At 38.4% G+C, this 15708-nt stretch overlaps 1 protein-coding gene across 1 annotated transcript in view; it reads right to left on the bottom strand.

Moving 5' to 3' along the window:
- zbtb11 (zinc finger and BTB domain containing 11) overlaps positions 1-15708 on the bottom strand; it is a 37649-nt gene that overhangs the window by 17386 nt on the left and 4555 nt on the right. The window contains exons 2-4 of the mRNA XM_061888674.1: positions 7844-8061; positions 3559-3790; positions 2488-3491 (exon numbers count right to left, since the gene is read on the bottom strand). Coding sequence (XP_061744658.1) covers positions 2488-3491; positions 3559-3790; positions 7844-8061 — 1454 coding nt within the window. The remainder of the gene's footprint in view (positions 1-2487; positions 3492-3558; positions 3791-7843; positions 8062-15708) is intronic.

Here is a 15708-nt window from a genome sequence, read left to right as displayed (position 1 = left end):
TTTAGTATGCTAACGTTAACATGCTAACTTTTTAGCTAACTTTGTAATTGAGACAAGCTAACTGTTCGTAAGCTATTTTTTGGGTCAAATTTAAAGCTGTACACCTCAGAGTTACATACCTTGCTACTTGACACATGCTAATTGTTAGCATGCTTTTTTTTGTAAATTTTACAGCTGTACACCTCAGAGTCGTATACCTTGCTACTTGACACATGCTAACTGATAGCATGCTAAAGTTCACATGATAGCTAACTGTTAGCATGCTTTTTTTGGGGTCAATTTTACAGCTGTACACCTCGGAGTCATATACCTTGCTACTTGACACATGCTAACTGTTAGCATGCTTTTTTGGTCAATTTTACAGCCAGTCAATTTTACAGCCGTATACCTCTGAGTCATATAACTTCGTAACTGTTAGCATGCTTTTTTTAGTCAATTTTACAGCCAATCAATTTTACAGCCATACACCTCAGAGTCATATACCTTGCTACTTGACACATGCTAACTGTTAGCATGCTTTTTTGGGGGGTCAATTTTAGAGCCGTACACCTTAGTCATATACCTTGAACCATCTTAACTGTTAGCCTGCTTTTTTTTTTGTAAATTGTACAGCCCTACACCTCAGAGTCATATACCTTGCTACTTGACACACGCTAACTGATAGCATGCTAAAGTTCACATGATAGCTAACTATTTTTTGGGTAAATTTTACAGCCGTATACCTTGGAGTCATATACCTTGCTACTTAACACATGCTAACCGTTAGCATGCTTTTTTGGTCAATTTTACAGCCGTGCACCTCCAACTCATACACTTTGCTACTTGACAAATGCTAACTGTTAGCATGCTAAAGTTGCCATGATAGCTAACGGTTAGCATGCTTTTTTTGGTCAATTTTACAGCGCTACACCTCAGAGTTATATACCTTGCTACTTGACAAATGCTAACTGTTAGCATGCTAACATTCACATGATAGCATGTGAACGTTGACATGCTAACTTTTTTAGCCAATTTTACAGCCTTACAAAAGAGTCATATGTGTCTTGGCTGTTAGCATGCCAGCATGATCACATTAACTCATTATTTTAGACGGAAACTTCAGTCATAAGTTGGTACCAGATACATGCTACCCGTTAACATGCTAAAGTTAAAGCCCATGGGTCAGCAATGCCCGCCGACTCCCTTGAACCCGAATGGCACGGGAGTGCGAGGACCCGTTCGACGCTGCTCGCAGCTTTAATGATTATTATTATTAGGGACCAAATGTCCGTTTGGGACAGAGGACCCTATTGTATTTCTAAGGTTTTATTATTATTATACCGCCGCCTATTTGAGCTGTAATTTGACCCCCTTAACATGATTCAAAACTCACCAAATTTTACACACACATCAGGAATGGCGAAAATTGCCATCTAATAAAAACAAACAAACCCCAAAACTCAAAATTGCGCTCTAGCGCCTCCTAGGAAAAGACACAGACAAAACTGCTTTTAACTTTAGTTAGGAATGTCATGGAGACATGAAACAAAAACCTCTATGTAGGTCTGACTTAGACCTAAATTTCATACACTGACCTCCTTCAGCAAAAATCAACAGGAAGTTGGCAAAACCCCCTTAAAAACAAAAGTTTCCTAAAAAATTTCATTTTTGCCTCTTTGAGCTGTAATTTGACCCCTTTAGAATGCTTCTAAACTCACCAAACTGGACAGACACATCAAGACTAGTGAAAATTGCGATCTAATAAAAAAAAAAAAAAAAAACTCAAAATTGCGCTCTAGCGACCCCTCGGAATAAAACACTAAAAACTGCTCTTGGGAAGAAAACAGACAAAACTGCTTGTAACTTCCGGTAAGAATGTCGTAGAGACATAAAAAAAAAACTCTATGTAGGTCTCACTTAGACCTACATTTCATTCATTGAAATCCTTCAGCAAAAATCAACAGGAAGTTGGCAATTACCCCTTCAAAACAAAAGTTTTGTAAAAACCTGTCTAATTTTTTCAAACATTATCTCCTCTGATTGCGTTTGTTGTGTCGGCTTCAAACTCGCACAGGAAAGAGATCGAACCCTTCTGATTAAAAGTTGCGTAAAGAGTTTTTCTAACTGCTCCGGTTTTGATTTTACGAGCCATCAAAGAACCGCTGCGCTGATGCTGCTGCCGTCTCAAGATGGCCGCTTAAAAGCAGGAAGCACCAGCTTGACCGCACAATGCAGAGAAGGTAGGTAAAGTGCGGGTAAAGATATGTTGTCTGGGTGATGGCAGGAAGCACCAGCATGTATGGGTGACAGAAAGCAGCACCACTGTGACCCCAGGATGCAGGGAAGGTAGATAATGTGCAGGTAAAGATATGTTGAATGGGCAAAGGCAGGAAACACCAGCAAAAGTCGGTCCCGTCCATCGCTGCTTGCAGCTTTAATTATTATTATTACTACCCAGAGCGATGTACATTAAAAACTTACGACAAATAAACAAATTTGTGTTTTTACCTTTGGGGTGGTGGTGTGTGGGGGGGTTGCGACTCTCTTCCCCTCCTCCTCGCCCTCCAGGCCCATGTGCAGCCGCGCGTAGCCTCCCTCCGCCATCGAGCGTTGACGCAGTCGTCGTTTGCTGGGGTCGGACATGTCCACCTGCTTGTCTTCATCGGTGGAGAGCCCCCACTCCCCCTCCCCCTCCCCCTCCTCCTGCTCCTGCTCCAGCGGGGGCGCCAACACCTCCACCTCCTTCTTCACTTTGGCCGGCCGCCCACGTTTACGTTTCTGGGGCGGAGGATCGAGCTGGTCCGGCGCCGACGTCTCGGTGGCCGTACCCTCGGCTACCGCCGGGATGTGCGCCTCGGGCGGGGTGACCTCCGAGGGCTCGGCCGGGTCCGCCTCCACGTCTAGGACAAAGGTCTCCGCCTCTGCCCCCTGGGGCTGCTCGATGGCCAGGCAGAAGGATTTGCCGACACCCGCTTGTCCGCTGTGGGTGACCACCGTCATGGTTTCCCCCTCCTCGCCCTCGCCGCCGTGGGAGATGAGCGCCGCTTGACCGTCGTGCGCTATTAGCGTCAGCGTCTGGCCGTCCTCGCCATGTAGCACCGTGGTGCCCTCCACTGCCTGAGCAGCGACGGCCACCTGCTGCTCGGTACCGCCAGGCGCCATGATGGTAAAAGGCTCGCCTGCCCCTGCCAGTCCCGTGTGGGTCACGACTGCGCTGCCGTCACTCTGAATGGTGACCGTGTACGCGCCGCCTACGTCCGCCGCGTCCTGATGGGACGCCACATTGTCGGGCACCACATTGTCGGGCACCACCGTGTGGACGTCCCTTCGCTGGTACAGCATCAGCTGCCGCGCCTCCACCTGCTTGTGCACCGACTCGCAGATCTGCAGCACCTCCGACATCAACAGGTGGCGTGCCAGGTTGGCGATCTCCGCCATGATGCTGAAGTTAAACGTGAGCGTGGACGTGTAGGCGAAGTCCAGCAGCGGCAGGAAGCTGTCTTTGGTGAAACCTGGAGCGGCAGAAAATCCACAGCCAGTGAAAAGTGAGCGGCGGCGGCGTACGACGCGCATACTCACCGGCGAGGTCGACCACGGCTTCGTGCGTGGTGGCGGCGCCCTTCTCGAAGAAGAGCTCGTTGAAGTACTCGCTGCACGCCGCCATCACGGCTTTGTGCGCCCGGTATTCCTCGCCCTCGATCAGCAGCGTGATGTCACAGAATTTATTGCTGAGGCGCTGCTGGTTGAGCTTGTCCAACATGGTTTGTCCGTGTTGGGACAGGAACTGGTTCACCTCACCTGTGCTGTTCACCTGGAACACGTTTTATGGCATTAGGACTCATAACATTTTAAGTTGACACATGGGATCGGTATTGGCAGATCTCGCTCATGGAAGATCAGAATCAAAGAGTATAAATTGCTGATTGGAACATCCCTATAAACTATCATAATAGACTTACATAAACCAGCGGAATTATTTTATGGTTACACCTTTTCCCATAATTGATGTACATCAAGCGACAAAATGGACTTTCGTAAGCTATCATAATTAACTTACAAAAACAATGGACTTTCAAAAGCTATCATAATTAACTTATAAAAACAATTGACTTTCATAATTAACTTACAAAAACGGTTGACTTTCATAAACTATCATAATAAACTTAAAAAAACAATGGACTTTCATAATTAACTTACAAAAACAGTTGACTTTCATAAACTATCATAATAAACTTACAAAAACAATGGACTTTCATAATTAACTTACAAAAACAGTTGACTTTCATAAACTATCATAAGTAACTTACAAAAACAATGGACTTTCAAAAGCTATCATAATTAACTTACAAAAACAATTGACTTTCATAATTAACTTACAAAAACGGTTGACTTTCATAAACTATCATAATAAACTTACAAAAACAATGGACTTTCATAATTAACTTACAAAAACAGTTGACTTTCATAAACTATCATAATTAACTTACAAAAACAATGGACTTTCAAAAGCTATCATAATTAACTTACAAAAACAATTGACTTCCAAATGCTAACACAATTAACTTACAAAAACAATTGACTTTCATAAGCTATCATAATTAACTTAGAAAAACAATTGACTTTCGTAAGCGATCATAATCAACTAAGAAAAACGATTGACTTTCATAAGCTATCATAATTAACTTACAAAAACAATTGACTTTCGTAAGTTATCATAATTAACTTACAAAAACAATTGACTTTCGTATGATACAATAATAAACTTACAAAAACAATTTACTTTTTAAGTTATCATAATTAACTTACAAAAACAATTGACTTTCGTATGATACAATAATAAACTTACAAAAACAATTTACTTTTTAAGTTATCATAATTAACTTACAAAAACAATTGACTTTCGGAAGCCATCATAATTAACTTAGAAAAACGATTGACTTTCATAAGCTATCATAATTAACTTACAAAAACAATTGACTTTCGTATGATACAATAATTAACTTACAAAAACAATTTACTTTTTAAGTTATCATAATTAACTTACAAAAACAATTGACTTTTGTATGGTACTATAATTAACTTACAAAAACAATTTACTTTTTAAGTTATCATAATTAACTTACAAAAACAATTGACTTTCATAAGCTATCATAATTAACTTACAAAAACAATTGACTTTCGTAAGTTATCATAACTAACTTACAAAAACAATTGACTTTCGTAAGTTATCATAATTAACTTACAAAAATAATTGACTTTTGTATGATACAATAATTACCTTACAAAAACAATTTACTTTTTAAGTTGTGATAATTAACTTACAAAAACAATTGATACAATAATTAACTTACAAAAACATTTTTACTTTTTAAGTTATCATAATTAACTTACAAAAACAATTGACTTTCGTAAGCCATCATAATTAACTTACAAAAAACAATGGACTTTCAAAAGCTATCATAATTAACTTACAAAAACAATTGACTTTCATAAGCTATCATAATTAACTTACAAAAACAATGGACTTTCGTAAGCTATCATAATTAACTTACAAAAACAATTGACTTTCATAAGCTATCATAATTAACTTACAAAAACAATGGACTTTCATAAGCTATCATAATTAATGTACAAAAACGATTGACTTTCAAAAGCTATCATAATTAACTTACAAAAACAATTGACTTTCATAAGCTATCATAATTAACTTACAAAAACAATTGACTTTCGTATGATACAATAATAAACTTACAAAAACAATTTACTTTTTAAGTTATCATAATTAACTTACAAAAACAATTGACTTTCGGAAGCCATCATAATTAACTTAGAAAAACGATTGACTTTCATAAGCTATCATAATTAACTTACAAAAACAATTGACTTTCGTATGATACAATAATTAACTTACAAAAACAATTTACTTTTTAAGTTATCATAATTAACTTACAAAAACAATTGACTTTTGTATGGTACTATAATTAACTTACAAAAACAATTTACTTTTTAAGTTATCATAATTAACTTACAAAAACAATTGACTTTCATAAGCTATCATAATTAACTTACAAAAACAATTGACTTTCGTAAGTTATCATAACTAACTTACAAAAACAATTGACTTTCGTAAGTTATCATAATTAACTTACAAAAATAATTGACTTTTGTATGATACAATAATTACCTTACAAAAACAATTTACTTTTTAAGTTGTGATAATTAACTTACAAAAACAATTGATACAATAATTAACTTACAAAAACATTTTTACTTTTTAAGTTATCATAATTAACTTACAAAAACAATTGACTTTCGTAAGCCATCATAATTAACTTACAAAAAACAATGGACTTTCAAAAGCTATCATAATTAACTTACAAAAACAATTGACTTTCATAAGCTATCATAATTAACTTACAAAAACAATGGACTTTCGTAAGCTATCATAATTAACTTACAAAAACAATTGACTTTCATAAGCTATCATAATTAACTTACAAAAACAATGGACTTTCGTAAGCTATCATAATTAATGTACAAAAACGATTGACTTTCAAAAGCTATCATAATTAACTTACAAAAACAATTGACTTTCTAAGCTGTCATAATTAACTTAGAAAAACGATTGACTTTCGTAAGCCATCATAATTAACTTACAAAAAACAATGGACTTTCAAAAGCTATCATAACTAACTTACAAAAACAATTGACTTTCTTAAGTTATCGTAATTAACTTACAAAAATAATTGACTTTTGTATGATACAATAATTAACTTACAAAAACAATTTACTTTTTAAGTTGTGATAATTAACTTACAAAAAAAATTGATACAATAATTAACTTACAAAAACATTTTTACTTTTTAAGTTATCATAATTAACTTACAAAAACAATTGACTTTCGTAAGCCATCATAATTAACTTACAAAAAACAATGGACTTTCAAAAGCTATCATAATTAACTTACAAAAACAATTGACTTTCATAAGCTATCATAATTAACTTACAAAAACAATGGACTTTCGTAAGCTATCATAATTAACTTACAAAAACAATTGACTTTCATAAGCTATCATAATTAACTTACAAAAACAATGGACTTTCGTAAGCTATCATAATTAACGTACAAAAACGATTGACTTTCAAAAGCTATCATAATTAACTTACAAAAACAATTGACTTTCTAAGCTGTCATAATTAACTTAGAAAAACGATTGACTTTCATAAGCTATCATAATTAACTTACAAAAACAATTGACTTTCGTAAGTTATCATAATAAACTTACGAAAACAATTGACTTTTGTATGATACAATAATTAACTTACAAAAACAATTTACTTTTAAGTTATCATAATTAACTTACAAAAAACAATGGACTTTCAAAAGCTATCATAATTAACGTACAAAAACGATTGACTTTCATAAGCTATCATAACTAACTTACAAAAACAATTGACTTTCGTAAGTTATCATAATAAACTTACGAAAACAATTGACTTTTGTATGATACAATAATTAACTTACAAAAACAATTTACTTTTAAGTTATCATAATTAACTTACAAAAAACAATGGACTTTCAAAAGCTATCATAATTAACTTACAAAAACAATTCACTTTCATAATCTCTCATATTTACAAAAACAATTGAATTTCATAAGCTATCATAATTAACTTACAAAAACAATTGACTTTCAAAAGCTATCATAATTAACTTACAAAAACAATTGACTTAAATCAATCAGCACAGTTAATTTGCATACATCAGCATAATTGATTTGCATAAAGAAACATAGTTGGCTCACATGAATCAAAATAACTGACTACTATAAACCACCGTAGTTGGAAAGTATGAGTGACTTACATAAACCAGTTCCTCATTTTCCGACACCTTGGATCTGTCCATGAAAAACAGGCCATCGTCAAGCTCTTCCTCCTCCTCGAGATCCTCGTCGTCGGCCACCTTGCGTTTGGTCAGACGGCCGAAGATGGACATCCCTCGCCCTGACCCTTCATCTGTGGCCCGCCGACGTGCGCAGTGCTCACACTCTCGTATGTGGTCCTTCAACTGCTTCTGGATACCTTAGGATGTCAGAGGCCACATGGCGGGTAGAAGTCAGGCATTTCATGCAAGAACCACACTGCTGGATCAACAACAATGTGTCGCTATGCAATAAAAGACATATTTCGTTTTAATATTCATGTTCTTCCACCATGCTGAAAGCCAGCAATGAATGTTTCTCCTCTGTACGGGACAAACATTCACAGCTTACCGTATTTCCTTGAAAGGCCGCCGGGTATATAATATGTGCCTGCCTTGAATTACTGCCGGGTCAAACTCGTTTTGCAAAATAATTAGCGCATGCTTATTAGCATTACCGCCGGCTCAGGATTAACGCCGGGTCAAACTCGTTTCGCAAAATTTCTATTAGTGCATGTCTAGAATTTCCACCAGGTCAAACTCGTTTCGCAAAATAATTAACACATGCCTAAAATTTTTGCCGGGTCCAACTCGTCACCTCACGAGTGACACTTCACCTGTCATCATTTTCAAAATGGAGGAAGCTGATTTCAATCATTTTAAATCGCATAAAAGGAAGAAGATTAAGGGCTATTCAGTAGGATTTAAGGTCCAAGCAATTGAATATGCTAAAAATAACCGTAAGTAGCTATGTTTTATTAGTATACCGTAGCTGCGTGTGTCAAATATGAGTCATTAAATGACTCCCGCCTCCTGGTGGTAGAGGGCGCTAGTGATTTTTCTTGCGACTACTCGGTTGCAGAAGAAGTGACAACAAGCAGCAAGAGTGAGCAGCGATCGTTTATTTTTTCCTCTCGCTTGCACTTTTAACATGGAGGACTACATATCTAAAATAAAACTGTTTTCTAAACTGGACTTTCAATGGAAGCGGGAGGTAATAAAGGAAGCTCTCCATCGAGACAGACAGACATTTAAAGCTGAAGAAAGATAATGAAGACTTCTATAAACAGGCAGAGGTGGGTAGAGTAGCTAGAAATTGTACTCAAGTAAGAGTACTGTTACTTTAGAGATTTATTACTCAAGTAAGGAGTAGTCACCCAAATATTTACTTGAATAAAAGTAAAAAGTATGTTGTGAAAAAACTACTCAAGTACTGAGTAACTGATGAGTAACCTGATTACGGCAACAAATAATGCAGAAAAACATAAAAATAGCAATGAGCAAATTCAGAGCCAGGAATATCTCTTAAGCAACTAAAACAATAATATATATTACATAATAGTACATTAAAATCAAATTAAAAAAATGCACATTGAGCCACAATAACTTAACAGCACCATAGCCTCAGTAGGCATTCATTTAATTGATTGATTGATTAAAACTTGTATTAGTAGATTGCACAGTACAGTACATATTCCGTACAATTGACCACTAAATGGTAACACCCCAATAAGTTTTTCAACGTTTATCAATTACTTAATAAATGACCAAGTCGAGGTGATCTACCTCATATATACATATACACACACATATCATTTATACACACACATATACATACACACACATATCATTTATATATATATATATATATACATACACATACATTTATATATACAGTATATAATTTATATTTATTTATTTTGCTGTTTTTGTTGAAATGTTAAAGGTGTTTTAATGAATATACATGCATGTTTAACATATAGATTCCTATCTTTCATGAAGACAAGAATATAAGTTGTTATAACCTGATTCTGATGACTTGCATTGATTGGAATCAGACGTCCACGTTTTCAAATGGAGGAAAAAAAAAGTTCCTCTTTTCTGTCTAATACCACATGAAAGTCGTTGGTTTTTGGCATCTTATCTGTCCAGCTTCCATATTCGTTTTTATACACTTTACAAGAAATACATTGGCGGCAAACTCCGTAGCTTGCTAGCTTGTTTGTGCTGGCTTTCGAAGACTCTTATTTTGATAGCGCAGGCGCAATGGAGCAGCACTTTTATTGTGAAGACAGGAACTGTGCGATCAGTCTTTAGGCTTTTGACGGGAAGTATGGTTGAAATAAAAAGTGTATTTTTTCCTTTACACTTTTGATTGATTGATTGAAACTTTTATTAGTAGATTGCACAGTACAGTACATATTCCGTACAATTGACCACTAAATGGTAACACCCCAATAAGTTTTTCAACTTGTTCAAGTCGGGTCATGTGACCGCCTGGCTCTGTTTGATTGGTCCAACGTCACCAGTGACTGCATGTGATTGGTGAAATGCAGGCATGCGTAATCCTACTTTGAAGCTCTGTCATTAACCAAAACAAACATTAATAGATCGATAAAAAAAAGTAGCGAGTAGCGACCTGAATGTAGATAAATGGAACGGAGTAAAAGTAGCGTTTCTTCTCTATAAATATACTCAAGTAAAAGTATGTTGCATAAAAACTACTCGTAGAAGTACAATTTATCCCAAAAGTTACTCAAGTAAATGTAACGGAGTAAATGTAGCGCGTTACTACCCACCTCTGTAAACAAGTCATCGATGCTTTTGATCAGAAGGAGCTGCGCATGGACTTCATTTATAAGTAAAGGTAAGACCATAATAACGTTTTTTTTAATTAAATGTGCTTTTCATGATGGCATCCTTACATCACACTCAAATGTATAAGCGCAGGCCTAAATTTACCGCATGCCTTTGGTAAGTGCCGGAGTGAGAAAAGGTTTTATAATAATCAGCGTACGCTAGCCTTTACCGTATGCCTTTGGTAAACGCCGGAGTGAGAAGAGGTTTTAAATGAATTAGCGCCCCGGCGGCAATTCAAGGAAATACGGTATTTGTAACACTAAAGCACAAGAATGACAGCTGTGAAGATAACATATTTTACAGCAATAACTCAACTCCATGACTAATGTTGCGTTGGAATCATGTGACTGAGAGGCGCTTACGGCTTTCAGGTGACTGTCTAGACCAGTGTTTTTCAACCACTGTGCCGCGACACACAAGATACAGTCTAGTGTGCCGTGGGAGATTATCTAATTTCACCTATTTGGGTTAAAAAAAAAAATTTCAAACCAGTAATTAGTCTGCAAATGATGTGTTTTTGTTGATTGTCGGTGCTGTCTAGTGCTCGGCGGAGTAACCGTGTAATACTCTTCCATATCAGTAGGTGGCAGCCAGTAGCAAATTGCTTTGTAGATGTGGGAAACAGTGGGGGCAAGCGTGCAGGTAAAAAGGTGTAAATTGCAATTTTAAATTTCCCGCGAAGTGTCCTGTTGAAAACGTTGCGGTATGATGACGCGTGCGTTTGACGTCACCGGTTGTAGCGGACATTTTTTTTCCAGCCCGATCCAAGCTATAAGTAGTCTGCTTTATTCACATAATTACAGAGTATTCTGGACATCTGTGATGCTGAATATTTTTCAATTTGTTCAATTAATAATGGAGAAGTCAAAGTAGAAAGATGGAGGTGGGAAGCGGTGTATTGCGACTGCCTTTAGCAACACAAACACAGCCAGTGTTTCCCTGTTTAAAATTCCCGATGGTGAAGCTTTACTATGGAACAGCGCAGTCAAGCAAACATGGTTCCCAACCACATGTCAACTGGCAGGTTTCGCTGAGAAAACTGTGGTAATGAGTCGGCTCTTACCGTAGTTATGAGCGGAGCTTGCGTCCTCCTGCAGCTGCGGACTCTCTTACCTCCTCCCACCGGAGACACTGGCGGTCACCACACCCGTGGCCACACCCCTTCGACTTTCAGGTACCATATAATCTCACTAAAACACTAGTAACACAATAAGCAGATGAGGGATTTTCCAGAATTATCCTAGTAAATGTGTCTAATAACATCTGAATCGCTCTCACTGCCCTCGTCTTTTTTTTCTCTAGTCCTTTACTCTCACTATCCTCATCCACAAATCTTTCATCCTCGCTCAAATTAACGGGGAAATCATCGCTTTCTCGGTCCAAATCGCCCTCGCTGCTGGTGGCCATGATTGTAAACAATGTTCAGATGTGAGGAGCTCCACAACCTGTGACGTCATCGTCTGCTACTTCCGGTACAGGCTAGGCTTTTTTATTAGCGACCAAAAGTTGTGAACTTTATCGTGGATGTTCTCTACTAAATCCTTTCAGCAAAAATATGGCAATATCGCAAAATGATCAAGTATGACACATAGAATGGACCTGCTATCCCCGTTTGAATAAGAACATCTCATTTCAGTAGGCCTTTAAAACTTGAATAATAATAGTTAAAAGTTAAGTTAAAGTACCAATGATTGTCACACACATAAAAGATGTGGCGAAATTATTCTCTGCATTTGACTCCTCACCCTTGATCACCCCCTGGGAGTTGAGGAGAGCAGTGGGCAGCAACGGTGCCGCGCCCGGGAATCATTTATGGTGATTTAACCCCCAATTCCAACCCTTGATGCTGAGTGCCAAGCAGGGAGGTGATGGGCCCCATTTTTATAGTCTTGGGTATGACTCGGCCGGGATTTGAACTCACGACCTACCCATCTCAGGGCGGACACTCTAACCCAGTGGTTCTTAACCTTGTTGACGGTACCGAACCCCACCAGTTTCATATACGCATTCACTGAACCCTTCTTTGGTGAAAATTTTTTTTTTTTTTTTTCCAAATTCAAGACAAAGTAGTATGTTTTTGGTAACACTTTAGTATGGGGAACATATTCTAAGGAAAAAACGTAATTTTGAGTTATTTGGACACTAGGGGAACATATTCTAAGTAATAAAGACTTAATTTAGAGTTATTTGGTCAGGGTCAGGGGGTCAGGGGCGAATGGTGCATTTTGAAGAAAAAGAGCTACTGCACGCCATGGTACAAGACCGCCCCGGTCCCGCCACAAGATTCCCACAATGCACCTCTCGCCATTCCCCCGCGTCTCAACAAAAATATGGACCAAAGTCAGGTGACTTCTTGGCTGGCAGTTTTCCTTTTGAAATGACTCAAACACACGCAATATCTACTTTTAAAAAACAGACGCAAAAAAGACAAATACATCGAGTCTAAAAAAATGTGCTTTTTCAGAAAAAAACAACAACAACAAAATCTTTGGAACCAACCAGCAAGAACAAAGATTATACGATGGTGTGAAGACAACTAGCAAACTACTGTGGAGATGCCGAATAAGGCATTAATAAGTACTTAATAATGACTAGTTAAGAGCCAATATGTTACTAATTGCATGTGAATAAGCAACTAATTAATGGTGAATATGTTTCCCCATACTAAAGTATTACCATGTTTTTTTTTACTGGTGCACAAAATGAAGCGTTCATGAACATCACCTTGTTCAAACAACAAAACCAACACAGTGCATAAACTCACAACAAAAAACACACCTGCAAATCAGTCAGCTGATAGGGAGAAGTTTGTATTTACACGATGAGTCGGGTGTGTTTTGACCTCCGCCGAACCCCCTGAGGCCAACTCACCGAACCCCTAGGGTTCGATCGAACCCAGCTTAAAGGACTACCGAAACCCACTACTGCCCACCACGGAGTCTGATAGTTTATATATCAATGATGAAATATTAACATTGCAACACATGCCCATACGGCTTTTTTAGTTGACTAAATTACAATTTTAAATTTCCCGGGAGTTTCGTCTTGGAAACGTTGTGTAATGATGACGTGTACGCAGGACGTCACGGGTTTTTAGGAAGTCTGAGCTCTACGCACACACACAGGAAAAAGTTGTCTGCTTTAAAGGGGAACATTATCAGCAGACCTATGTAAGCGTCAATATATACCTTGATGGTGCAGAAAAAAGACCATCTATTTTTTTAACCGATTTCCGAACTCTAAATGGGTGAATTTTGGCGAATTAAACGCCTTTCTGTTTATCGCTCTGGAGCCGATGACGTCAGAATGTGACGTCGCCGAGGTAACACACCCACCATTTTCATTTTCAACACATTACAAACACCGAGTCTCAGCTCTGTTATTTTCCGTTTTTTTGACTATTTTTTGGAACCTTGAAGACATCGTGCCTCGACGGTGTGTTGTCGGAGGGTGTAACAACACTAACAGGGAGGGATTCAAGTTGCACCACTGGCCCCAACATGCCAAAGTGTCTGCCGCCAGACCCCCATTGAATGTGCCAGAGTGTCTCCACATTTGACCGGCGATGCTAAGGCAGACATGGCACAGAGATGTATGGATAACCTGCAGATGCATTTGCAACGATAGTCAACGAAATCACAAAGGTGAGTTTTGTTGATGGGCTTCACGGTGGAAGAGGGGTTAGTGCGTCTGCCTCACAATACGAAGGTCCTGCAGTCCTGGGTTCAAATCCAGGCTCGGGATCTTTTTGTGTGGAGTTTGCATGTTCTCCCCGTGAATGCGTGGGTTCCCTCCGGGTACTCCGGCTTCCTCCCACTTCCAAAGACATGCACCTGGGGATAGGTTGATTGGCAACACTAAATTGGCCCTAGTGTGTGAATGTGAGTGTGAATGTTGTCTGTCTATCTGTGTTGGCCCCGCGATGAGGTAGCGACTTGTCCAGGGTGTACCATGCCTTCCGCCCGATTGTAGCTGAGATAGGCGCCAGCGGCCCCCGCGACCCCGAAAGGGAATAAGCGGTAGAAAATGGATGGATGGATGGAGTTTTGTTAATGACTGCCAGCTAATCGATGCTAACATGCTACGCTAATCGATGCTAACATGCAATTTACCGGCGGTGCTAAAGCAGACATGGTACGGAGAAGTATGGATAACCTGTAGATGCATTTGCAACTATATTACGTTTCCTTCCACCCACATTTAATACAAAAAAAAATCGACGGATTTAAGTTGCTCCAGTGTCAAAAGATGCGAAAGTCCTGATCGTTTGGTCCGCACACTAACGCAGCTATTCGGCCATGCTATGGCTATGAATAGCGTCAATAGCTATTCGCTCAATGGCTTCAGTTTCTTCTTCAATACTTTTATACTCCAACCATCTGTTTCATTACATGCGTAATCTGTTGAATCGCTTAAGTCGCTGAAATCCGAGTTTGATTCCGAGCTAATGTCACTATATCTTGCTGTGGTATTCCCATTGTTTGTTTACATTGGCAGCACTGTGTGACGTCACAGGGAAATGGATAGTGGTTTCGAAGATAGCGAAAATAAGGCACTTTAAAGCTTTATTTAGGGATATTCCGAGACCGGTAAAATTTTGAAAAAAACTTCAAAAAATACAACAAGCCACTGGGAACTGATTTTTATTGTTTTTAACCCTTTTGAAATTGTGATAATGTTCCCCTTTAACGGCATAATTACACAGTATTTTGGAGATCTGTGTCGCTGAATCTTTTGCAATTTGTTCAATTAATATTGGAGAAGTCACAGCAGAAAGATGGAGTTGGGAAGCTTTAGTCTTTAGCCACACAAACACACGGTGATTCCTTGTTTAAAATTCCCGGAGCTGAAACTTTACTTTGGGTCAGAGCGCGGTCAAGCGAACATGAATCCAGACCAAATGTCAACCAGCAGGTTTCGGTGAGAAAATTGTGGTTAAAAAGTCGCCACTTGCCGGAGATCAGCTGAGCTTGTGTCGTCCGTACAGCTGCCGTCGACACCCGTGAGACACTGCGCATCAAAACACCCGTGGACAAACCCCTCCGACTATCAGATAATATTAAACTCACTAAAACACTAGCAACACAATAGAAAGATATGGGATTTCCCAGAATTATCCTAGTAAATATGTTTAAAAACATCGGAATACTTTTTAAACTAATTTTTTT

The sequence above is a fragment of the Nerophis ophidion genome, linkage group LG26 (assembly GCF_033978795.1).
Source record: "Nerophis ophidion isolate RoL-2023_Sa linkage group LG26, RoL_Noph_v1.0, whole genome shotgun sequence".
In the NCBI taxonomy this organism is placed as follows: domain Eukaryota; kingdom Metazoa; phylum Chordata; class Actinopteri; order Syngnathiformes; family Syngnathidae; genus Nerophis; species Nerophis ophidion.
Note: the sequence above shows the minus strand (reverse complement) of the source record. Positions and strands in the feature narration are given on the sequence as shown.